Source organism: Lissotriton vulgaris, chromosome 1_1, assembly GCF_964263255.1.
Source record: "Lissotriton vulgaris chromosome 1_1, aLisVul1.2, whole genome shotgun sequence".
Classification (NCBI taxonomy): Eukaryota; Metazoa; Chordata; class Amphibia; order Caudata; family Salamandridae; genus Lissotriton; species Lissotriton vulgaris.
Window position 1 is genome coordinate 601,205,316 of NC_141685.1, and position 25,004 is coordinate 601,230,319.

The following is a 25,004-nucleotide window of genomic DNA, read 5'->3' on the forward strand; positions in this document are numbered from 1 at the left end:
TGACACTAATCAAAATGTGTGAACGATGCTAAGGAATAATTTACGCCAATCATCTAGTTCATATTCTATAATTGGTATACATAGAGAAATAAAAGTGGACAAAACACTATACCTAGTTTAATCTTTTTGTTTGTTGTCCATTATACGTTTGGGGTTTACACTAGAGAAATTAATAAATCATTACAATTTGTGGTATAAATAATTTGGCTTCCTAGTGTTGTTTTATGTCTATTGTTGCACTATATTCTCTTTTATAAAAACAAACATGACTTCAAGCAAGAAAGTTGCAATGTTCCTACTAAGTCAGCACCCTATTTAAAATGGATGTGGTTTATAAAATGGACAATTAACTGTGAAAACATGTGCTATTTCATAATTCTGCACTTAAGTGGCACTTAACTTCAGCAGCATCGGCAATTGGGGTTTCATCTGGGTGTAGGCCATATGATAATACAGTCTGGAAAGATTCAGTGTCAAAGATCATGTGATGTCACTTCCAGTGATGTCATTGGTACAAAGGGTTGTTATGTGATGTCACTTCCTCTACCCTATCGTTTTAGTGAATTGACTCCCATAGTGAGCCCCAACGAAATTCTTTTATGACAGGACATTGAGGATTCACCCACTCACAAGGAAGAATCCCCCTGGCGAATCTAGCCATCAAACGAAACACCCTGTAAAGAGGCCAAGGTGTATACAGAGACAGTGACAGGACAAAAGTAGCTGTGATTTAAGAATCTAGGACCACTCCATCTCTCATGAGGGCCTCAATAGGCTTCTTGGCGTGGCAGAGGGGGCCTTCTGCAGATTAATAAGGAGCAGTAGTTTCAACCCGTCTTTGCCATTTTCCTGCTGTGGTGAATTCACTAACTGAGTCATGCATACACTGGAGAGCACATTTTGCAGATGTGATATGTGCCCGGACACACAAAGAGTGTGAGCGCCAACACAAAATAGTTTGTGCAGTAGATCCGAAGTCTGACACCAAATCTTCTGAATGCAATAAATGAAATCAAAGTTTACATGTAAGTTATTGTATGGGGATTGGAAACGGCATGTAAACTTTAGTAAGTAATGGTTTATAGAAAATAATTCCCAGAAGATCACAAGGCATAATGTGACATACTTGGGAATGCCAGCTAAAGGAAGTATAAATCTTGATCTATCATAAACTATGAAATAGAATTAGAGAAATGGAGCTTGCATTAAAAAGTATATTCTCCTAGTAGCCACATTGAGTATTTGAACATATATCATTTGATCTTTATTTTTAATCAGTTAAGTTCAATACTTTCCAACAAAGATCTATAAACTTCACAGTGCCAGCTATTGAATTATTCCAGAACGATAAGAATACACCTAGTTGGTGTAACTCAAAATCTGTAAACACAAGATCACTGTTCACCTTTCAAAATGGTGCAGAGTGACTGAGGTTGAACACACCAGACATTGAATTTGCCCAGGCACTACTTATTTTAGGACTCATTAAAATGTAATTAGCTGTGGCACCTGCACGCGCTAATTATGTTTTCTTACTCTGGCTGCTTCAATAAACTTGCAGTTAAGCACATAAACTTTAAACTACGACAATTACACGAGGACTAACGTGCTACTGTGCTCAGCTTTGAGCAGGGTTAACATTACTAATTGCCACGATGACAAATACCCCATTGACAACCTTGTTTGAGATCATATTTATTTGGGATTTTTTGTGGAGCACAGAGCACCGCCTTCCATTCACTTCAGAGCAGCATGTTCAGACAGCCTGGGGGCATATGAATTCTTCATTGAGCGAAGATCCTAATTGATAAAGAGCTGTGTGTGAAGAATGTTTGAGACAGGACTCAATTTGGCTCCTACTTCTCAAGGGATATAGCTATCTTTTCCCTGTCTCTTCCAGTCACTTCTTTCTATCCCTCCATCAGCTGAAAGCTGCAAATATCTTTGTCAGCTTTAAAGATCCTATGAAGCTTGAGAGTGTGGTTCGCACTGCCCTGTTCTAACATAACCAAAGTATGTACAAGAGATGAACTACAAATAGCTGGCAGGAGAGAAAATTAGTATTCCACTCATTTCTTATTGCCTATTCAATGAAAGCTGCAAGATAAATACTTTACTGTTTACTTAGGGGTTTATGTCGAGGACGGACCAGCCTTTTTTCACCTTTAACCCGTCCTGCCTGAGGTGTATCTGTGATCTTGCATTAGTTGATTTAGAATATGGTCAGGTTATGTGGTCCTCCTGTTTGTACCTTTCATGCCCAAAGTTTCGAATCGTGTTTCAGGTATTCTTGTGCAGTAAACCAAGCTACAACAGCAATAAAGCCCTAGGTGGCAAGGGAGGATTAGGAGAGACACTATGTAGGGAATGATTCACATATTGTCAAAAAAGCTAAGCTATCACAGCGAGTAAGATATATTAGTCCGGTTGAGATGGGCAGTGTGGAGGTAGATACAGAGCAAGTGCTCCTTAAAGAGGTGGCTTCTAAGATCTTTTCTGAATTACGACAGATATGTGGCACAGATAAAAAGGTATGCTTCAGGGTTCTACATTTCTTGTAACGTTAAAGTTTAAGTCTAGAGACGCTTTGGCGTCTGGTGTTGTAGTTTCTGACAGAGGTGTCCAGTCCCTCTGGAGTTTGTGGTCACAGCTTAGTAGGTGATGCAGAATGTCATGGAGAGGACATTGGCTTGCTGGGCAGCCATGTGGGTCAAGGGCGGTGCAGGTTGATAACATTTCATGTGTCCCTCATAGAGAGAGGAGCTGGACAATGTTCATGGGTGTCGCAGAGGAATTAAGGGATGCTGGCAAGTAGGCTACATAAACAAGCTATGATACAACTATGGTTTGGAAGGTGGGGAGTGTCTGATTCGTCTAAGTAGGTTTTAATTTTTTGGAAAGGTGAATGTTCATTATGCCACTGGGCCTTCTTTGTGTCATGATTATTTGTAGTACAGGAAAAGTAAAGCAATTTAGTGTAGGCAGATATGAATCATGCCTGGTTCATGTCTGACAGCTTTACCAGGGTGTGAGTGGTTGGTGTTATTGTAAATGAAATAAACATTTAGTTTTGATTGCATTGAGCTTCAGCTAGGTACTAAACATTCACATTTGCATGAAAGGGATGCAAGATTTTAAGGGATTTATGTTGACTGCAAACATTATAGATTCTGGTGTTTTCTTTTGGCATACAGGTATATATTGATTATACGATCAGCTAGGATGATTTCTAAACTGTCTATATGTTGAAAACTGCAGATGACAGTATGTATTGTTTCTAGGACTCCACAGGACACTGGTAAATGTTGTGCATTTTTTGGCACCTTCGAACAAATTAGTAGCTCCTGCTTAGATAGGGTGTGGCTATCTATACTCCTTTGTCTTCAATGTCCATTCCAAATTTGATAATTGCAAAGAGGCCCTTCTGATCTATGGTGTTAAAGACTGCTGAATGACAGAGCAGTGTCAGGAGGAAGGGTCTCCATTGTCCGGTATGCAAAGAGAGTCTTCCAAAGCTTTTATGGGAGCAGTGTCTGTGCTACTGCGGGGATGACAGAGTGACTAAAGTCATGAAATCGGTTTCTGATGTCAAAATGGAACTGTGACTGATTAGAGACAGGCTTTTGGGGGAATTTTCCAAATATGGAGGCTTGGCGATAGGCAATAGTTGCTGAAAAGGTATATCTTCAATGTTGTTGTTTGAGGAGGAAGGTATCTGGACAGTTTTGCGTTTAAAGCTAAAAATCCTCATAGGTTCCTTGGTAAAAGTTAGGTCAGCTTCCATGGGCCTGATCTGTTAATTATGAAAAGGTGCAATCAATGCAGCATGCCTGCCTGATAGTGAAAAGCATATGAGAAAGACAACAGGCCTTTAAGGACGGATTGTTATTACATTTTGTTAAAGTCCATAGACAGGTATTTTGTTACATCGTAGCTCCCAGACTCTTTTTGTAAGGAATCCTTTTGGCATGGGGTGCCCCATCTGACTTAACCATCGGGTGTACCATTTCCACTGTGATAATCCATGTTATCCCACCTTAGGCCTGGGCAGATGTCTGCAAAAACTCAGCCATACTACGTGTAGTTCCTCAAGCCATGGAGTGCATTGGGTTACGCCATTTGCCCTGATTTTTTGTGCCGGGTGTTTGTTCAGCAGTGGAAAATCAGCACAAACAGCCCCATGTACAGCGCAAGAGAGTGCTGCGCCTTTGGGACGCTTGAGTAGATGTTCTCCTCAAGCTGCAGCTTCCTCAACACAAACAGAAGGATTCTCAAGCGCGAGCGGTCGCAGCCATCTGCAACTGCCCACGTTGAGAAATCTCGCCAGGAGGTGGTCTGGAGTAAGATTTTCCTCGCTCGCACTTGGTTAGGAGAAAAAACTCTGGTCCGTAGAGCGGAGTTTTCAAAAACTCTGTGTAGAGTGTGAAAAACTCCGCGAGCACAGTGGAATTTCACCACCAGGCCTACACCTTACAAGGGATTGTATAGTGTTACGTCAACAGTACACTTGTACATAGCTGTAATTTAATGATTGTATGCCTGATGGCTCTGAAATCCAGTGGCAAATTCTACAGGTGAAACTGTTTAGTTGAGGAAATGTATCTCTATTGCCATAGGTTTAATCTGTACGTTATAAAATGTTGCAGAGCCATTAGGGCCAGCATATTTATTTTGAAAAGGTTAGCTAAATCCAATAGGCTTTTGAGAGTGTATTGATATTACACTATGCACAATACCAGTCCAAAATGGCCACCGGCTACTGTGCTTATTTATTTATTTTGAGGTCTGGCATCACCCAAGACATACACACACACACCTTGAAATGCTTCTTGCGTTTCCGTATTTCTTTATTGTGGATGGATTAGTAAGTGAATCCAAGGATAGGTCAGTGGGTGGGTGATTGCATGCCTTAGTACAAAGATGAGTGACAGACTGAATACATGGTGAACTACCGAGTGTCGAAACTCTCCAGTGACTGAAGAGGTAATCACAGTTATAAGCCAGCCCAAGTGGCATTGCCAATGATTTTTTTTAGATATTTGACACCACACACACACTTTGCTCAGAGGAGCAGCAGAATGTTTTACAATGAGGAGATCTATTGCTAACCTGATCATCCTAACCATGAGGCACCTACGTGCATTAGGGGTGTGTGGGGCCTGGTTCAGTCTGGATTACACAAACTAGTAAATTATTGGAGAATGCCTAGGGGAATGTAACATGCAAGTGTTCATTACAGGAAATCCCTACTACAATTCTAAATTTAAAAACATAAACTACACAATTACAGTATTGGGACATGCAATAGAGTGACCCTAAAAAACTACATACATCTATGATCCGGTACTTAACCTCGGAGTGAAACCCAGCTCTACAGCCAGAGAGAATGAAACCGTTAAAAGAGATGTTGAGAAACAAAAAATGAGATAGATTAGGAAAGTGTGAGAGAGAGTGGGGCAAATAGTAGAGTAGGGAGTGGATAGATGGAGACAAAGACAAACAGATGGGAGAGAGAGAGAGGGACTGTGAGGCACAGAGAGGAACAAAGAAAGAGAAAGTAAGACAGAGAGAAAGTGACGACTGTGAGGCACAGAGAGGAACAAAGAAAGAGAAAGTAAGACAGAGAGAAAGTGACAGTGAAAGAAACAGTTTCATCTTCCAAGTCTTTGCAATGTGATTGGGAAACGATTGGAAACCACTGGCAGTGGTAAAGTAATGAAATATTACTAACTGCCCCTGTCAATTGGTAATCAGTTGCACTGTGCAACATGACCATAAGACCAACTTCAACTGTGCAGAAGACAGCTGTGAGCATCAGAGAGGGCCGACAGCAGTTCCATTCACTGCCGCCTTCTTCCTTCTGATCCTATGTGTTCCTTTCATTAAGTGGCATTGTTTGGGTACAGCAGCGACCATCCCTTTAAGGGTTTGATATGCTAGCACTTTGTAAATGTAAATGCAGATATGGAGGTGTGTGGTCTCTTGCAGATTTCCTTTTCTGCATTTAATTTAAGGCTGGTCGTGAACATTGACAGAAGGCATCCAGTCTCATCCATGCTGCTGATTTCGGATTTCTGTAAAATATTTTAGATCATCCTCTTGGCACTGTGCCATACTGATGAATTCACTATTGCCCGAGAAACAGTAGTCACTGCTGGGATGTGATGCGGCTAGTGATAATCTGGTTGATTGCTGATTTTTCCAAGTCTCTTTGTCTCTGCTTTGCTGCCTCAAAAACATAATTTAATCCATTGAACATAGAAATGTGTAAACCCCTATTACATTAGATCTTTCCTCTGACATATGTAATAATTCACATTATTACATTTCCAGGCTGTGAAAAAAACTAATTTTAAACATACATCGACATTAAAACCATTTGGACAAATGGCACAATGTTTCTGTCGTCGTGCTTTGAACGGGAATCATAAATCAAGAACTGATGACATGCACTGCTGAATTTGAAAAGTGCCAGAAGTGTGAAGGTAATTTTGTTTCAGTTTGTCACCCCCACAATACACCTACCAGCAACAAAGTCACGATTAATGCCTTTTCACGCTAACAATAGTTCTCTATTGTAGTAAGTACCTAAAAATGTAACCTATTTTATGAAATGCAGATGCAAGTATTGTTTTAAAAGGTCATCTTTTATCATTTCCTCACTTTCCCTAGTAGTATGTACAGCTGCTTGTCTTCACCCCTGCTGTTTGAGCTCAGATGTGCATGCAGTCATGTTTAACGCTACTAACATTGAAACATCATCTATGGAACAACTTTTCAGATAAGGAATGCTCACCTTTTTCTTGTATTTGTGCTGCCCCAACAGCTAAACATAGTGAAATAAGAAGAAGGAGGGTTCTCCTGAAATACAGAAACAGATCAACAGATTCAGAGACGTCTCTTTCATGTGTTTGTTAAATTGTTATCATCAAGTTAAAAATGCTGATCAATGTTCTTCTGACAATATATGTGCAAACACCTTTCCTAAAACAGCCCTAAAAAATCCCTCAACCTAAACGTTCTGCAATGCCACCTTAAATTCAGGCACCGGAAGGCAGGCGGGATCAAGCTGGAAGCACTCTATGTCACTCAAAGGTCTGCCTCCACTTTACTGGGGGATGAAAATCTAGATCATGGAGTCTAGATCACTCTAGAAACTGATAAAATGACTATCAGGCTGTGCTTTTCAAAATTTCCCTTGGTGTTGTTACAGGAAGCTTTGGACCTGAGACCACTCACATCTGCAAGATGGAGATAAGCGCTCAATGATGAAATCTCTGTGCGATCTGCAATTCACAAGTTTGATCCCCCACAAAGACAACTTTATTCTCCTGAGGTTCACAAAGTGAGAAGTTGTAACACCTGGTGTTGTTAGTGCTTAGACATGACAGAACATTGATATCAAGCATGATAAAAACACTGACTTGTTGGCACCCTGTACAGAATGCTAAAATTGGTTCAGCCAATAATAATTCTTATAATGTTGGCACTAATTACAGTTTTTTACCTGCATTGTACCTTTTCTGAGAGTGTGCAGTAGGGACAGAGTGCAGAAATAAACCGTTGATATGCTTTTAAGTTTAGGGTGATTTTCCTTGAATAGAAATGTTACTATCCAGATGTTATGAGGAGCTAACAGGTGTTACTAGCCCTCCCAATCACATGATCCCCAGCTTTTTGCTCAGGACCCTAATTAGGGGTCAGGAAATTCATAATGGCTAACACCTTTTGCAGAGGCATTGACTATTTACGTGTTATCAAATGATAGCTGTTATTGTAATTAATCACCAGATGTGGCAAAAGACCCTACCCATTTAGTATTATTTGTCTGTAATTACAACTGGTTTGTTGTTGCGACTGCTCAGAGTTTCGGGGCAGAGGTGTCATGAAGACAACTGTGAATACTGCCAATTAAAGCTGACTCTGGGTTCTTATGAATTCAGCCTCTAACCTAACAAGACAAAGACCCCAACAACCTGGAGTACTTAAGGACAGCCCATCCACAGCTTGATAAAGAGCTGGCGTTTATGTGCATTGTGGGTAATTCGCTGAACTTTGAGTTAGCCAGCTTTTCTCAGTATTATTTTTAAAAGACTATCATTTTTAAGCAAGAATGTATTTTTGGTACCCTGGTTCATGCATTGCAGCTGAGAACTCCGGCATCCACAAAACAAGTATTTTGTCTACAACGATGCAGATAATTATGTTCTCCTGCATGATGCTATTGTAAAGTCTTGGCCTGCAACATCTTGACATCAATGAGGCTATCACTGTGTCCTCGAGATAAGTCGCTGGACAGAAAACTTTACTTGATTGAACAGCAAGTTGAAATGGCGAGTTCGATTGGTATTTGCAGGTGCGTTGGTTGATAGTTGTCCCCAGGCGTCTTTGTTTTTCTATAATTGTTAGTGTTCTTGATAATATTCTGTGTATTCCCACTGTGGAGTGTGGCAGATGCGGCCAAGTGGGTCATTGTGCCTTTTCACTGTCTTGTCATTGGGAATAACTAACAAATAACTTACTACATACAGCGGATCGGCAGCTATGGCTTATTCTATGTGATTTATTCCGAGCAGGGAGGTTATCAAGAGAGAGATTTATCAAGAACCAGAACATCAGGGGTTACATCTGTGCAGTGTAATAACATCCTATTAAGGTGGGTTCATTCCTTTCCAGCTGTAAAATAACGAGGATGTAGGAGACATGAAGCCATCATTTCTCAAATTAGTTACTTGTTAGTATGTTATTAATACAGAATGTAACCTTAGTATGATATTAATGTAGAATTTAAGCTCTGCATCGTAGTAAAACATGTGTGAATGTGATTTTATGAGCATTCTTTCAAATAAAATGTTTTACAAATATATATTCGTTTCATCATATTAACTTAAATCGTTGATTTTCCGAAACATGCCCACCACTTTTCGAATTGATTCACTGTTAGTTATTTTTCTATTGCACATGTCCCCAGTTAATAGATCATCGCATATGGAATCCCTCTCAAAAGCGTTCCAGGGCACCTTCCAGCTCCTAGAGGCATCAAACCAAGGTTTTCCTGGCTGAATAAAGCATGAGGTTTGTGTTTTCATCACTCTGTTTGCGCTTGTCATAACTGTTCGACTTCACGGTGTTCCATTTCCCTGCCCGCAGCCTTCGCTTTCTCTCGGCACACAAGCCTCCTTTCTTTTTATTGTTTATTTTTATTTCCCTCTTCAGACCTCCTCCTACTCGGCGCTGCCCCTCTGTTCCACTTCTGAAGCTCTCGCCGTTTATCTCAGCCCCATCGCCTCCTCTCCCCCACTCCAGAGCCTAGGTCTTGTCTTAAATATACATAGTTTTATCGCTTCCTTCTTTATAACCCATTTTTCAGTCTGATTCCCTGGCTGCAGACTGTAAACAGTGCTGTCAATGGCACCTGTTGCTCTGCGCTGAAGCGGAGAGGGGAAGCAGATGACATGGAAGTCAGGCCTGGCAGTCAATAAACAAACATCAGAACACTTCCTTCCCTCTGCCCTTAAGAGAGTTGTTGAAGATTCCGATCACCCAGGCTGTGCCTCCTTCCACCATTCATAGAACACATATTCTGATGACACATCGAATTAATAGAGTCAAGTGCTCTCCAAATTGTCACGCCTAGCAGTCAAGTCCCTCCTTGTCATGCGTGACACTCTCAGCCCGTCCAGGCTTTTTAGCCAAGAACGTGTTGCATTGTGGTACTGTAGTTTTGCTTTTGCAGAACGTGCCCCAACATTGCGAGGGGATGCTGGTTCGTTAAAGGTGGTACAAAAGGGGGTGGTGATGGACGGAGCATCTGAATCAATGAAACACTCACACCCAGCCAAAGGATCTGGGTTTAATCCATCACCGTTCTTTAGCCCACTCTGCCACCCCAGTTCAGACATGGCTATATGCAAATCAGTCTGACCCTGTGCCTCATGGGAACAGTCCAGCCCGAACTGCCAAGCCATGTCTTCCCAGACCAGAAACAAGCTTCAGAGGACCGGTTTCTGGCATTCCAGCCGTCTTCAGCCCGGCTTGCTTGAATCCAGTGGCAAAGTGAGCAAGGGACTCACGTCTGAGCATACCCTGCCACACTTATGGCGGGGTTCGTTAAAGGTGGCAGCCATTGCTTGCAGGCCACTAATCAGATATAGATGCAGAGAGAAGAGACATGTTTTATACATCCTCATTGGGCTCATGTATCACAGTGCTACTATGCTGTAGCATCAATGCTCCTCAGGTGATTAGTGTGGATCGCTACAAGGCTGGAGGCATTGATCCAGGACTGAGGAAGCACTGTGAAAAGAGCATTTGGCAATGCGCCAAAGACACACTTGGAGCAATAAAACAGACTATTGTGCTCCATGCACAATTGTTCACAGTGGTCAAAAAAGTAGAGGACAGACAGACGCCAAACCCATAGACATTGAGTGACCACGCACTGAGGTCCAAACAGATCAATTGCAGTAGTGTAACAAAACTTGATGGGGCTCCACTGCAAACACCCTGGAAGGGTCCCCCTCTGGACTCTGTCAGGAGCTCTCAGGCCAGGGTAATGTACTTAGGGGAGCCCTGGAGCTTGGGCCCGCACCTCAGGGGCTGTGGGGGCCTATGTTACACCACTGATCAATTGTGAACTCCAGCCAGCAAAAACTGAATGAGTGTCATTTCTACTACACAAAGGCATGGGTTGCATACTTCCTCACTCTTGGCAAGGAAACCACCAGGCAAGGATCAGAAAGATCAGAGATCGATGGAAAACATGCCTGTGCACTGCACCTACCCATTCGGTAATAAAGCAAGTACATCCATGAAATAGTCATTTAAAGGCAATTATACATTTCTCTACAGTTTTACCTTATGGTAATTCAGTTTATCATACAAGTAAATATAGTTTGTATTGCATTTGGGAAGGGGGACTTAATTACAGTTGCTGGTAAAAAGGGATTTGGTGAGGTGTACTCTACAGATCTCTATTGGCAAACATGATGGATGGCTGCAGATACAGTACCATCTGACCACACACACACACCCAAACACACACACACACACACACTCACACGAAGCCACCACCTCTGTGACACCGCAATACATACTTTGAATGACTGCACATATTAAGAACGAGTAGACAGGGTTTATGGCAGAGGAATATGTCTTTCACAAGGGAAACTGGATACATTTACTGCGGTCACTGAAATAGACAGAAAAGCTAGCAGTGGTACCAGCAACGAGGGTGGCAGCTTACTAATTGGTGCTTCATTGACAGACTAGCCAATAGTATTTAAAAAGAGGGTCATAAGCATGAGTTTAGTTCCAAATGACGGGCCACATTGATGTCTATCCCTACTTCAAAGATACTATAACGTCAAATTGATGTTGTTATTTCACATCTTGTGTGGTCACCCATTGGACTTTCATTTTTCTGGTGCTCTCTGTGACCAACAATGACCATCATATAATTCTCCCTTGGAAAGTAGAGCTAGAAACCACTCACCCCTTATTCTTTTCAAAATTTGTCATGCAGATGTAAGGATATATTTGCTATTTTACCAGAAGTTTTATCACAGGGTGACATTGTTTTAAAGTTCCCATCAAAAATTACTCCACCAAGGAAGAGAACTAAACTTTTTGAAAAATCATTTTCCCCTCATTAGGATGCCGTTACTGTGACATTGCAACCCAATGGAAGCCATGTGCGCAAGGCCATACACTAAGTCAACCAAACTATTAACTTTAAAGATAGAACACCAACAAGTATTGAACAAAGAAGATTTATAACAAATGCGTACGGGACTGTGTGTGCTTGAATGTTACATTTTCGTATCAAGTATTGTTACTAAGTCTGGCTTGATATTTGAGTTTTGACTAAAATATTTAAAAGGTTTTTTAGATTGAAAAACAAACAAAAAAAGATTGTTTTTAGTGCACAATGCATTTATGAGATAAATATTTTGATAAGTCATGATTCAGAGTACTTGTTAGAGGTAAATTGGTCCCGTTGCATTACAAATGAGACAGTATAATACACCAAAGAACCATCAGCATGACGTTAGAAATAAGCACTTTTTGTTTGGTAGAGGTGTGCCCAACGCCCAGGGTAGCTGACTCCGGAAACCGGGACTCACTGTTGGATCGCCAGCTGCAGGTTAGCCCAGCACCATGTGACTCTAGGCAATAGTTTGCTTAATCTTTCAGACGGTACCTAGCGCCTTGACACCCTTTGGGGTAATTGTTTGTGCTTTACAAATACCAGTATTATTTTCAGCGTGTAGCCAAACCCAACTCTATTTATATTTTTAAGGACTGGTAACATTAGGGCTTACAGACAGCTGTGGTATCAAGTCAGGCCTAAAAATGTAAGAGTCATTAGCCATTTTCAGCTGACCTCTTAACAAGAACCCATTTAACTGTCTTGGTTAAGTTGACTGTAATTTGTTTCGCATTTGGGGCTTCTAAAACCACTAGAATTAGGTGAATGGGTGGTGGTCAGGTTATGATAAACATACAGTCAAATCAAATCAGGTACACTTGTATAGCGCAAACACATCACAAAAAGTCTCATGGCGCTTGCAGACGGCTCTGATTAGACGTTGGCTTAGTTGTCAAATAACCATGTTTTCAGCAGTTTGCTGAAACGGTTATGGTCGGGGATGATGCGCAAGTGAACAAGGATTTTATTCCATGATGCCGGCCGAGAAAGATTGTCCACCTTTCCTGGCTGTGCGGATTCTCAAAGGAGGGAGCAATGATACATTGCCTGATCTGAGGCTCCGGCTAGGCTGGTACCACTGTAGTTTTCTGAACCAGTATTTTGGTCTCCTTCTATACATGTGCTGATGGATGAGACATAAGATCTTAAAAAGAATTAGCTTCTTTACTGGAAGCCAGTGTAATGATCTTAGGCAGGGAACAGAAGAAGTCCTAGGTGGAAGGTCAAGAACCAGTCTGGCTGCCGTGTTCTGCACAATTTTAAGCCTTTCAACAGGTTTTCATTGATTGAAAACAATAGGGCATTTCCATAGTCCATTCTATTGATTATTAGCCCCTGGACTAATAGTTTCCTTGCCTCACTGGGGATCCATTTGAAAACCTTCCAAAGGCTATGCATCACTCCAAAGCAAGTGCCAGTGATATGGTTAATCTGACTTTTCATAGACAATTGATTGTCCATGTAGATGCCCAGATTCCGTACTGTTAATTTGGGGGTAGGACAGGGGCCGAGATTGGAGGGCCACCAATCATGAAACTAATGCTCCTGAGCCTTACTAAACAGCAAGATCTCAGACTTTCCTCCGTTCAATTGGAGACAGTTGGAATTCATCCATCTATCATGCATTGTTTGAAGTGCTGCTTTGTTTCGGCAGGGTCCGGGCCAATTGTGACCAGAATCTGCGTGTCATCCGCATAGGATATGACATCAAAACCGTAGAATCTGATCACCTTGGCCAGAGTTGTCATATATAGATTAAAGAGGGTCTAGCTCAAAAAAGAGCCCTGTGGTACCCCCATCGCAACTAGTCTCTACCCTGAAAATGTTTTGCCTATTTGTACTGGGGTTACTCAGTCAGCCAAGTAGCTCTTGAGCCACTTTAGGGCATTTCACCTGACACCAAAGTCCCACAGCCGGTGTTCTAGAATGCTATGGCAAATTGTGTTGAAGGTGGCATACAGGTCGAGCAGGATGAGAAAGGCTGACTGGTGTTTATCTAAAGCCAGCCTGACATTATCCATAACTTCGACCAAAGCTGTCTCAGTGCTGTGTGCCGCCCTGAAGCCAGACTGTGAGGGATCAAGTAGTTCATGGCTCTCGAGGTGGGCAACTAACTGTTGGTTTATAAGGGATTCCAGCTTTTTACCAAAATAGGGAAGTAAGGGTATAGGGCGATAATTAAGAGGTAGTTTTAGGTCGGCTGTGGGCTTTTTTAATATGGGTCTGACCCTCGCAGCCTTCCACATTGTAGGAAATGCTGCTTCCGAAAGAGACTTATTAAATAGGCTTCTAAGATTGTCTAGATCCACGGTGCGATAGTGGGGAAACATTTTGGGGATACTGGGTCTGTTGGTGAACCTGATTTTATCTTTAACATAACAGTTGTGAACGATTTTGAGTCACAGTTTACAAATTCATTCAGGGGTTTAGGAGAAAATCTGAGCACATTATCAGAATAAGTGTTGTTATGCTGTGGTGGAAAGGATTGGTGAATGGCGGAAATTTTGTCTTCTAAGAATTTGGAGACCGTGTCCGCCCAGTCCTGAGAATTTGGACCGATGGATGGTTGGAAGGGGTAGTGAATTCTTTGAAGATTTAATATAATTCTTTACAAGAATTTTCAGCCTGATTTATCCGGGTTAGAAAGAATTGCTCTTTTGCCAATTTAATGTCACTCATATAGTTGTGGTAGATATTTTTATAGTTTTTACGGTTGTCATTCTTTTTAATTTTTCGCCATTTCCGTTCCGCCGTACGACACAGGAACTTGGTGGCCTTTAACTTGTCAGTGAACCACGGGGAAGTTCTAGACTTGATTTTAATCTAAGTGAGGGGAGCTATTTTGTCCAAAGCAATCCTGATTGCTTTGTCAAGGTCATGTGCAGTTAGATTTACACTGACTTCATGGCCAGTTGAGTCTAGGCGAAAATGTTTAGAAAAGAGAGATAGAGTGACTTTCCACCAGGATCTTCGGACTATTAGTTCATTCTTATGGTCGACTTTGATCATATTATTAGGAATGACAAATTTTATCATATAGTGGTCTGACTATGGTAGAGGGACAGGGGGTTCTATTTCGACACCTGAAAAGTTAGTAAAAAGAAGGTCCAGTGTATAGCCGGCATTGTGAGTGGGGCCCGTGACCAGTTGGCAAAGACCGAGCGTATTCATATTTGAAATCAGTTGGTCGGTGTTTGAATTTGACAAAATCTCGGCATGATAGTTTAAATCACCAATTAGGAGGAAATTGTCCAAGGCCAATACATGGGGAGCAATAGTCTCAACAGTTTATCGTGAAAGTCCTCTTTGGGTCCAGGGGGTCTGTAGACTAAGACCCCTCTCTAGGTGCTGTTTGATAGGCCATCAATCTTGAAAATACATATTTCTATGTGCCGTGAGCTCTTAGTTTCTAAAATTGTGATGTTTAGATCTTTCGTGGAGGCTACTAATAAACCGCCTCCTCTTTTCTCTTTCCTGTCCATTCTGGGTATCTTATAATGGGGCGGAAAAGCGATGAACACATCAGGGGATGCATCTTCATGCAACCAAGTCTCTGTAATAAAGCAGATATCAGGAGCTACCAGATCTAAAAGACTCCAGACCTCTAACGAATGCTTTGGGATGGAGCGGGCATTCACATAGATGGCACTGACTTGGGTAGAAGTAGAAGGTTGGTTGGGCTTAGGACGTTTAAAGATTGGTTTGATTTAATGAGTTTTGTTGGACATGCAATGTCTAAATTTCTATGTATTTTGGCAGCTTGTCTATTAGTCAGTTCTAAATTAGATTTATTTAGGCTTTTTAATTCAGCACTAGAATATTTTAATAGTACCATGTTACCTTAAAAGTTGTGTCGTTTCTACAAGCTGGGTAGTGACTGAGACAGGAGGAGAAACGGGCAGGGGTCCTGGCGTCTGGCGATGGTCAGGCGCGAACGGGCGCAGACGGGCTTGCCTTTGGCACGCCGCTGTGCGCATCCGTGCCCTGCCCTGCCCTGCTTTAAGTAGGAGAGGGTGGCAGGCAAAGGCTGGACTGCTGACTACAGCTACAGTGCTCACCCAATCCTGGTATGTCATTGATGAACTCTGGTTTCAGATTTAACATTTTTATTCTAAACAACAATCATCCAACAGAAACCAAGTTGACATATTACCTCATTGAGCAACTACCTTGAAAGAATTCTAGAGATGTTAAATACTGTGAGAACACATAATTTACAATGCAGCTATCAATGTTCTAATAAGGTACCTCACTGGTAATTGCTCAGCGGTTGGTGCTCAATGAATTACGATCTCTAACAAACAGTACTAATTGAGTAGCTTAAACATATGGTATGTATCTTGCAGAATGTAGATTCTTACAGTCCTACACATTCATGAAACATCTGGAGCATGCCTCATGTAGGCCGAGTAGAAATCTACTTCAGATAAAGTAAAGGTTTGTAGTGAAGGAGGCCGATTCGAAAATGTAAGAATACCTAAAATAATACCTGAAATAGTGCTCCTCCATTTCTCTTTTACATATTTGTACATATTTGTAAAATGGCCATAAAACATCACAAACGGGAATAAAACAGGAGTGTTCATATACAATTAGGACAAATCGGAAGGGCCGGGCCCTCTTTGTACTTTCACTAATTGGGAGCTGTATGTTTTGGGTTGATGTAAAAGGTAATGTAAGAGTTCTTAAGAAAGTACTCCTGTAGTACTCCTAAATGCTTGTGTGAATTGGCTATAAAATGGTTAACTTAATAAATGTACATTTTGACCCTTTGTAGCTCACAAGAAAGGTAGTGCATCTGGACAAGCCATTCTCACCTAAATGCTATTGATCTTAGACTTAAAAACATTGGTTATCAATGGCCTATGATACATACATATTTAGATAAGGGTTTTATTCACAAAGAGGAGTTTTTGCTTGAAGACGTACACCTAGCTATAAATCTCCTCTTGGATGAAATTCACTAGTATCATATGTAGAGTTATTCCAAAACGTAGACTTATGAGTCTATATGCTACCTCATATGAACAGGTGAAGACTCTTACAAATGAATTTACGACTGACAAGGTACAATTAGTAACTATCCACCTGTTTGTTTAAGTCTCTTCCACCAGGGAAGAGAGCTTCGTATAGAAAGTAATTATGGACTGTGTACAAAACTCATTTGAAAGTAAATAAAAGATTAATTATATTTTAGTAAAAAATATCAACAAATATTTCCCTAATGCCTATTGACAATAACAAGAGACAGCACACCTCAAATAAAAGTGATTATTAAATATAACTTTTTTATTTTTATTTCAATATTTTTTTACTTACAATTTTAAAATTAAATATAAATGTTACCTTCAGGCTATTAACAGTATAATTTGAATTGAATAACCCACAATATTTGATGGAAGTTACGTATTATTCTATTTCTAATTTGTTTAAAAAAATTATATAATTTACAAAGTATTTTAATAACATGTTATATATATTAAAAAATTAACTTAAAATGTATTTTTAACAATATTTATTAATCAAGTTAGAAATAATATAAATATAATTTCATTTAAAATGTTGTTTCATTTATTTGCTTTCCCTGTGAGAATGTGTAATTGTATACCTACATTGATATCTAAGTGCTTGCGTTACAGTCCCAGTGGGTGGCCATGTGTGCTTAGTCCAAGGCTGGACGGGAGTACATTTGAGCCTTTTTTGGCAGCAGTACTACTGCGGTAGATTTAAATGAGTATTTTATGACCTGAAATTTTCTTACTCCTATGTGGTTGTGTGTTTTGTATTAGCATTTCTCCCTAACCCCCTCTTTCACTAAAACCCATCTATTTTGTAATCATTGTTCCCCATTTTTTCACCACACTCCCTCATCCCTGTTTTATTTCCTACTAAATCTTACAACTATATGTGTATGTAGATGTTGTCCACAGGGGTGGAGATCGCCATACAGAAAAGAAAGGAAAATCAGCTCTCCGGCCAGAGGTTTGTCAGTTGAATGTTGGCCTATGTAAAGTAGTACTGTTACTATACCAGAGGCTAAGGCCATGGGAACAACAAAGTTCTGCAGCAAAACTACATATTGGCATTCATCCACAGAGTCGATCTGTAGAAAAGCAAAAACACCACTTGCTTAGAAAGACATTCCCAAAACATCGAGTAAGGTTTAGATATTTTAATAAGAGATGATTACTGGCTCCTTAATCTTTACTGCAAATTATTAACTGAATACTGAAACTACTAGGGGTATATTTTGGAAAATAGCACAAAAAAGTTATGCAAGTTACAGAGTACAAACAGTTTGGAAGTAACTCTCACAGTATAGCTCCAGACTTGCACAAATGGAAAGAAATACTTGGTTATAAGAAAGAAAGTTTATTTCATCTATACATTAGAAGACAATGAATAAACAGTGCTTCTTTCTTTCACTCATAAATATGCTCGGTGAATTTTGAGGTTTTTTTTGCAAAATACGGAAGCGAAAAATGCAATAAACCATGGTTTGCATATTTTTTTAATATTTTCATTACATTTCTGCAGTGCATATGCAAACAAAATTCCATGAAATCTATCCAGCAGATCCGATTTGGAAAAAAGAAAAAATGGTGAATCCAGCAAATTCTGTAAACTTTGCGTTTTGTTGAAAATATTGTCCACCGTTATAAATCATACTGAAAGAATCGATTTTTTAGTGACACAGAGAATAGAACCAAATAAGAAGATAGAAAAAAAGCAAATACATCGATAACTAAGCCTCAATAAAAGATTAGCTTAATGCCAGAAAAGGCTAATTTGCTCAATGTGTTAGTGCAATCTTCCAACTGCAACAAGCAGTCTGTAATACATAAGTATCCGCTTGTTAGAAATGGGATTTCTGGTTGGCTAAGGCTTGCGCTAAAGCCAGGCAGAAACCAGCACTCTAGTCAGGGCAAGGGAGTTACACCCCACAATAACCCCTGCTCACCCCCTTGGCAGCTTGGCACGAGCAGTCAGGCTTATCCCGGAGGCAATATGTAAAGCGTCTGCGCAACACACACATACAGCAGCAACACACTAGGCACACCACAAAAAGGAACTCCACACAAGGTTATATATAAAAATACCCTTTGTATTACCATAAACACATTAGATCATAATCACACATATACACTGTGCCAACTGGCACTGGACAGTAATTACAGGGGATTATTTACACATGACAGGGCCATGGGGGCCACTGTCAGGATCAGAACTTAGTAGAAATAGTAGATGTAGAACATAGAAGAACTGTAGCACCAAGTAACAATTGTGGAGCACAACCAGTAACCAGTGGTAAAAGGTAGGAACACACTACGCAATACTAATCACCTTAGGCATAGGTCACGCAGTGAAACAAACTTACTAGCATAAACTATACTAGGCCAAACAACCTCCTAATCATAAAACACATTTAGAGGTCTAACACAGGGTGCATACATACATTACGCCAAAGGCATAACACATATTAGACCTGAAACCCAGGATGCAATCACTTTAGGCCAGAATCACTTTAGGTACTGACCCCAGGCCAACTTGCCTTTCATGGGGCTCAAACCCCCCTTGTCCCAAAAGTCAAGGCTGGCTGCGCACACAGCCAAAAGCAACAACGCAAAAGAACAGGCCTAAATGTGGTAGCTGTCCACTGCTTGCTGGGCAGCTATAGAAAATCCAGAGGATGGGCACGGGCACTTGGTCCCCTCAGGAATCCACACTGAGGCTCTCTAAACGATTCTGGGCCACGTTGCAGCTGCCTGCGCTCTCGCAGGGCAGCGGGACTCAGCACGACCAAGCACTGGCTCTCTCAGTGCCTCTGGCGCCACAAGTCATTCCCCACCTGCAACGTGGCCGGGCCTTGGGCACAGGAGAGTCCCACTCTGGGACTAAAGAAACGTGCTAGGCCCCAAACGAAGTAGGTAGAGCAGGAGGGGAGGGGCGGGCACCGGCAATGTGCCCCGACGCCCCCTCTACAACAATGAACCCAGGAACCCAGCTCACCGGGCTCTTTCCTTTTGTGCACCAGACCTCCCGCTCCACCAGACGATCTCCAGCCCCACACACCAGGCTTTTATGCAGACTCCTCCGGTCGGCGGCGGGGTAGCGCGAGGCTCCTCGTTGGTTTGGCTGGCCCCTCCAATCCACTCTGAGGATTCTCTCTGCAGAGTCCTCGCTGGCCATGCAGCACTTCTCCTACCGCTGCGGGGGCAGGCACCGGCAATGTGCCTCGGGCCACCTCCACCTTAGATGCACAACAGCCACAGGGCGCGGGGCTCTCCTCAGTGCATGGGAGCCCCGCTGCTGGACAGGCTGCTTCTCGACCCGACCCTTTGGGACTCACTCACGTCCCAGCGCTGGGTAGGCTCCCGCCTGGGTTCTCTTAATGTGGCGCTCCCCGGGACACCAGCACAGCTCCGTTGGTGTCCCGATCAGCCCACTTCTCCTTTGGGCACCGGAGCGCGGGGTGGGCTCCCGTCGGCTTCCGGCTTCCTCTTTTCTCTGGGCACCACGGGGCTCTCCCTCGCTCTCGGGGGCCCTGGGTGCCAACGCCGCCTTTGTTCTTGGCGCCGGGTGAGTCTCCTTCAGTGTACAGGAGCACGGCGTGGGCTCCCGTCCTCTTCCTGTTTCTCCCCTTTACTTCTGGGTCGCCGCAGGCAGAGCATCAGCCCTCAGTGTTTCAATTCCTGGCGGCTGCAGGCGGCAATACGGGGTAGGCTCCCGTCTCTCTATGCACAAAGTCCCTGGCAGGGTGGTCACCCGCTAGGGGAATAAGCTGCAGGAACCAGCAAAGATGCGGGGTGGGCACCCGCTTGGTGGACCTAATTAAAAAAAGGCAATCACAATGCAGGGTAGGCACCCGCTTGTGGCATAAGCAGAAATGCAGCAAAAACGCATTGTCCAGTGCACAGATGCAGGGTGGGCACCTGCCTGGGAGATAGCAATGGCGGGGGATCCCCAGGCCTGGGTTCGCTCTGTAGATGAGGCAGCTCCGTTCTGTGGAGCCCACGTGCTCCTGGGATGAGAAAAGTGCCCCCTTGAACAGCAGCAAAAGAGAGCACTCTCAGGTTCTGGAAGTCCCAAGTCCAGGGTCAGAACAAAGCACTCTTCCACACCAAAGCAAGGCAGGGCTCAGGGAAAGTCCTACAGAATAAAGGGGGCAAAGGCTGGGCCCAGGGGCCAGCTCACAGGGCTCTCCAGCAGGGAGACAGTCCCCAGTGGGGGCACCTCCTGGCGCCCAGCAGCAGCAGGACCCCCTCAAGTTAGGAACACAGAGAGAGAACATTTTCATGGGGTCACAGCCCCTTCTTATACACAGATGTTCCTTTGTCACAAACTGTAAGGCAAGGGGAGAACCAGTTACAACTGGTTCTGGAACACTTTGTTTTGCTCAGCCCTCTCCCTATTCACCGGACAGGCTAGGGACATCAGACGCACCACAGGAGGTGGAGCCAGCATTGTGTAGGGAAGACACAGCCCTATTCAGGTCCCAGGTGCAACTCCTCCCTCCCATCTACATGCAGATCTCCCTATTCACCACTAGGCAGACCCATCCGGGCTCCTGGAGCCAGGCACACCAGCCAGCCTCTGTAAATCACAAGTCAGACAGGCAATTCACATTCACTGCACACAGAAATGCCAACTTCAAAAAGTGCCACTTCTCCACTAGACACAATAAATCTGCGCACACCATTGCGCAGCATTTATTCTCACGAGTTCCCACATACCAAGCTTGCCCCTGCACTCCTCTCACACTAGGAATTACCATGGACACATATATCCCCCATGCATTCCTACGGGAGGGCAGGCCAATCTCACCACACGTGCTCAGATTGCGCACGCACTTTACACTGGGACACAGTATTAAAGTACGCAGAAGCCTAAAACAACTAACATCAGGTCACATTTAAAAGCAAAAAGTTTAGGAGTGAACCTGCCAAAAGGGCCAAGTCCAACATCGCTCTAGTATTTTAATAATGTTCTTACTTCTTGCAGAATGTACTACTCCCTTATGTTCTATGTTTGTTTGTGATTTATGAGTTCTGTTCCACAGCAGTTACTGGTTGCCTCCGTGGTGAAGAGTCGGCTCTTGTTACTTCTCTGTATCTTATTAAAGGACTTTACTAACTTCACTTGGTTCCTGTATCACCTATTTACTACAATGTTTGACGACTAGATCTACTACCCACCGTGCAACTTATTCTAGTCCTCCAATTTTTTCAAGACAAGAGCGGACAAGAGGATCCCTACCGACCTCAACTTATCACACGCGGATCTTCTACATGCAGAAGCTGAACATTTCAATCAAAGGCGAGACCCTAACACCCTCTATACTTTGCTGTGGTTCCTATGGTATATTTCGAGCACGTGGCGGCAAGTGATGTGTGGTTGTCATGGTTACACACGCTTAAGTCCCGCACTTCACTAACTTCACTTGGATCATGTATCACCTATTTACTACACAGTCCAAATATGTGTGAAGTTGCGTCTTTTGCCTTGCTCTAAGGAAAAACTAATAGCAGGAATCGGAGCTGTTTCTGGAAGGGAATGATTCTAAATACTATAATCTAATCGTGCTGGATGCAGGACAGGATGAGTTTGTTATCTGTACTGAGCTAACGGAACACATCTGGGAGATATTTGTGTTGTGAAAATGGCATGTCAAGGCACTAGGACGCTGAGGCTGAATCACAGCAACAGAAGAGAGTGACAGTTTCATAGGATCTGGACTATCAATGAACTCCAGGAAACAAACGAGAAAATGATTTCATTGAAAAAGTAATACGTTCTGTTTCGACACATCAACATGAGAAATCTCACACATTGTATTTCACTCAAAAGTAAAACTTATATATGCAAGAAAAGTTTAGGCATTCCAAGTGTCCAGCCGATTAAAAGTCATAAATAAAAAAAAAAGCTGAAATGAGACACCTTATAAGGATTGCAGAAAAGAATCAAGATGATGGCCCAAAGAAAATTGAATTTCAAAATTACCATTACAGTTCTAGAAAAAGTGACGTATTAGTTAAAAGTAGAGCTAAATAAATGATTAACACAGCACCAAATATCCCTTACTAGAAGAATGGATGGGAAAGAAGAAATCTGCGAAATAGAAATAGAACAAAGTAAGGAAATATTTCTTTTTGAAAGAAAAATTACAATGAAAAGGAAAGGTTAAAAAATAGATTAGGAGTGACGGTAGTTCAGTAGGCGGTACTTTTATGGCAGGAACAGGGGAGTTAATGGTGAATCAGACTTGGAATGCGTAAAAGAGATAACTAAAGATAACCATGACTCCGAAATAATAGGAATGGAGTTTATTGTGTCTGATAAAAAGAAATAGGAGGTGAATCACACAGAACAGACACTTAAAAAAACTGTTGCTTCTTTCTCTAACTTCTTTTCAACTTTGTAACACCTAACTCTCCTCCAAGATATTTCCTCCTCGTCATCTAGAGTCATCTATTACGGAGCCCATGCCATGTTTGCCAAGTCTGCCCCAATTCATCATCCTTATTAATAGACACGTTAATATGTTGCACTGAAAACTTTAAACCCATTTTTACAATTAAAATGTTAGAATACATTTAAACTAACAATACGAACGTGCACCTTATGTCAATGTATTCTTCAAAATAGCGCAACAGCGCTGTCAATTAAAAGTATCACATTGATAAACGTATGTATTTCCTTGTTGTTCATTTCGTAATTCACTGATTCGGAAGTTGAAGTTTGAAATAAACTTCGTCTTCTTAAAAAAGGGTGTAAATACAAATCTATTGCTTCCATTGTGCATTCAAAATAAAAGAGCATGTGCTTGATGTATGCAAAGTCCATGACACTTAACAGAGTCTTGGCTTTCTGTCTTCCACTGCCCCGTCCTTGCTTTAATCAAATGCTGGTAATTAGATCTAGTTTATTTTAACATCTCTGAAGGTATCCAACAATGCCAAACACTGCTCCAAAAATGTAAGCTCGAGAGAAAGCAGGGTCTTTAAACACTTGCTTAGGAAAATATCCTGAACATCTACAGGTAATTTTCAGATCAAATATAAGAGGTAAAGACTGCAGGCTGATTTGTTTGTCAGCTTTATTGCCAATTCAAGTCTAACCACTAATCAAAGGACATTTAAACATTCGAAAAAAGCTACATTATTAGAAAAAGCTCTGAATATAGAGCGAATGTCATTCATTGATAATAACATTCTCCTGGACACCACACAATATGGATTCAGAAACGCCCAAAGTACAGAGAAAGTGTTGATAGCCGCATCAGAGAAATTGAGGTTCATTGTAGATGGAGGAGGTCGAGCCGCACTGATATTATCAGACCTCTCAGTGGCCTTCAACACGGTCAACCATAATATCTTGATTGACTGAGGAATAAGTGGCCTTGCGCTTAAGCTGATAACATTTTTCTAATGGACAGAATAAACCGTGTTGCTATGGGCGATTTCATCTCTGATCAGTTTCATCTGCCTTTTGGGGTGCCTCTTCATTGAGCCCTACTCTTTTTAATCTTTATTCCACCCCACTGGCAAGACTGATTAAATCATTTGGATTCTTGGTGGTGGTGGTGTTTTTCGACGATGAACCCAAATAATGGTATCTATTTCAAGTGATGCGGAGGACACTGCTCATAATAAATTTAGCTCTTCTATGACCTAGGTTGATCATTGGATGAAGGCAAATTGTTTAAAACTCGACTCCAGGAAGACAAAGACAACTCCTATTGGTCACTAAGTTGGTGGCCCAAAGATATGGGGGTACTTCCCTCACCAGTGCAGAAAGGGAAGAACCTGGGGATTCTCTTCGATAATAAACTTAATTTAGAAGATCACGTTGACGCATTAGCCTCAGCAGTGTTTTTTACCTTAATAGTAATTAGAAAGATCTGTCCTTTTATTCCCTCTGACCTTCAAAATTTGGTAGTTACCACCTTAGTCCTAGCTAAATTGGATTATGAGAACACCCTATTTATGTGCATCTGGAAAAAATCCCTCCTTAAACTCCAGATGTTACAGAATGTCTCAGCTCGGCTTCTCTCAGGAATACCAAAATATCAGTCAGTTTCACAAGCCTTGATTAAATTATCCTAGCTTCTAGAGGCAAAACGTATGGAATTCAAAGCTCTCTGTATAGCATTCAAGGCACTGCACCACATAGGTCTGCAGCATCTTCGTGAGAGATTTGTCTGGTATATTCTGCCTAGGAAACTTAGGTCCTCGAAGCCAATTACTTAGTACTGCCAAAGGTCAAACGAGCATCATGGGGAGGTAGGAGTCTC

At 42.0% G+C, this 25,004-nt stretch overlaps 1 protein-coding gene across 1 annotated transcript in view; it reads right to left on the reverse strand.

The window, feature by feature from the left end:
• Positions 1 to 25,004, reverse strand: part of COL24A1 (collagen type XXIV alpha 1 chain) — an 897,023-nt gene that overhangs the window by 825,103 nt on the left and 46,916 nt on the right. Inside the window, exon 2 of the mRNA XM_086954096.1 lies at positions 6,797 to 6,861. Within this exon, the coding sequence (XP_086810222.1) occupies positions 6,797 to 6,861 (65 nt within the window). The remainder of the gene's footprint in view (positions 1 to 6,796; positions 6,862 to 25,004) is intronic.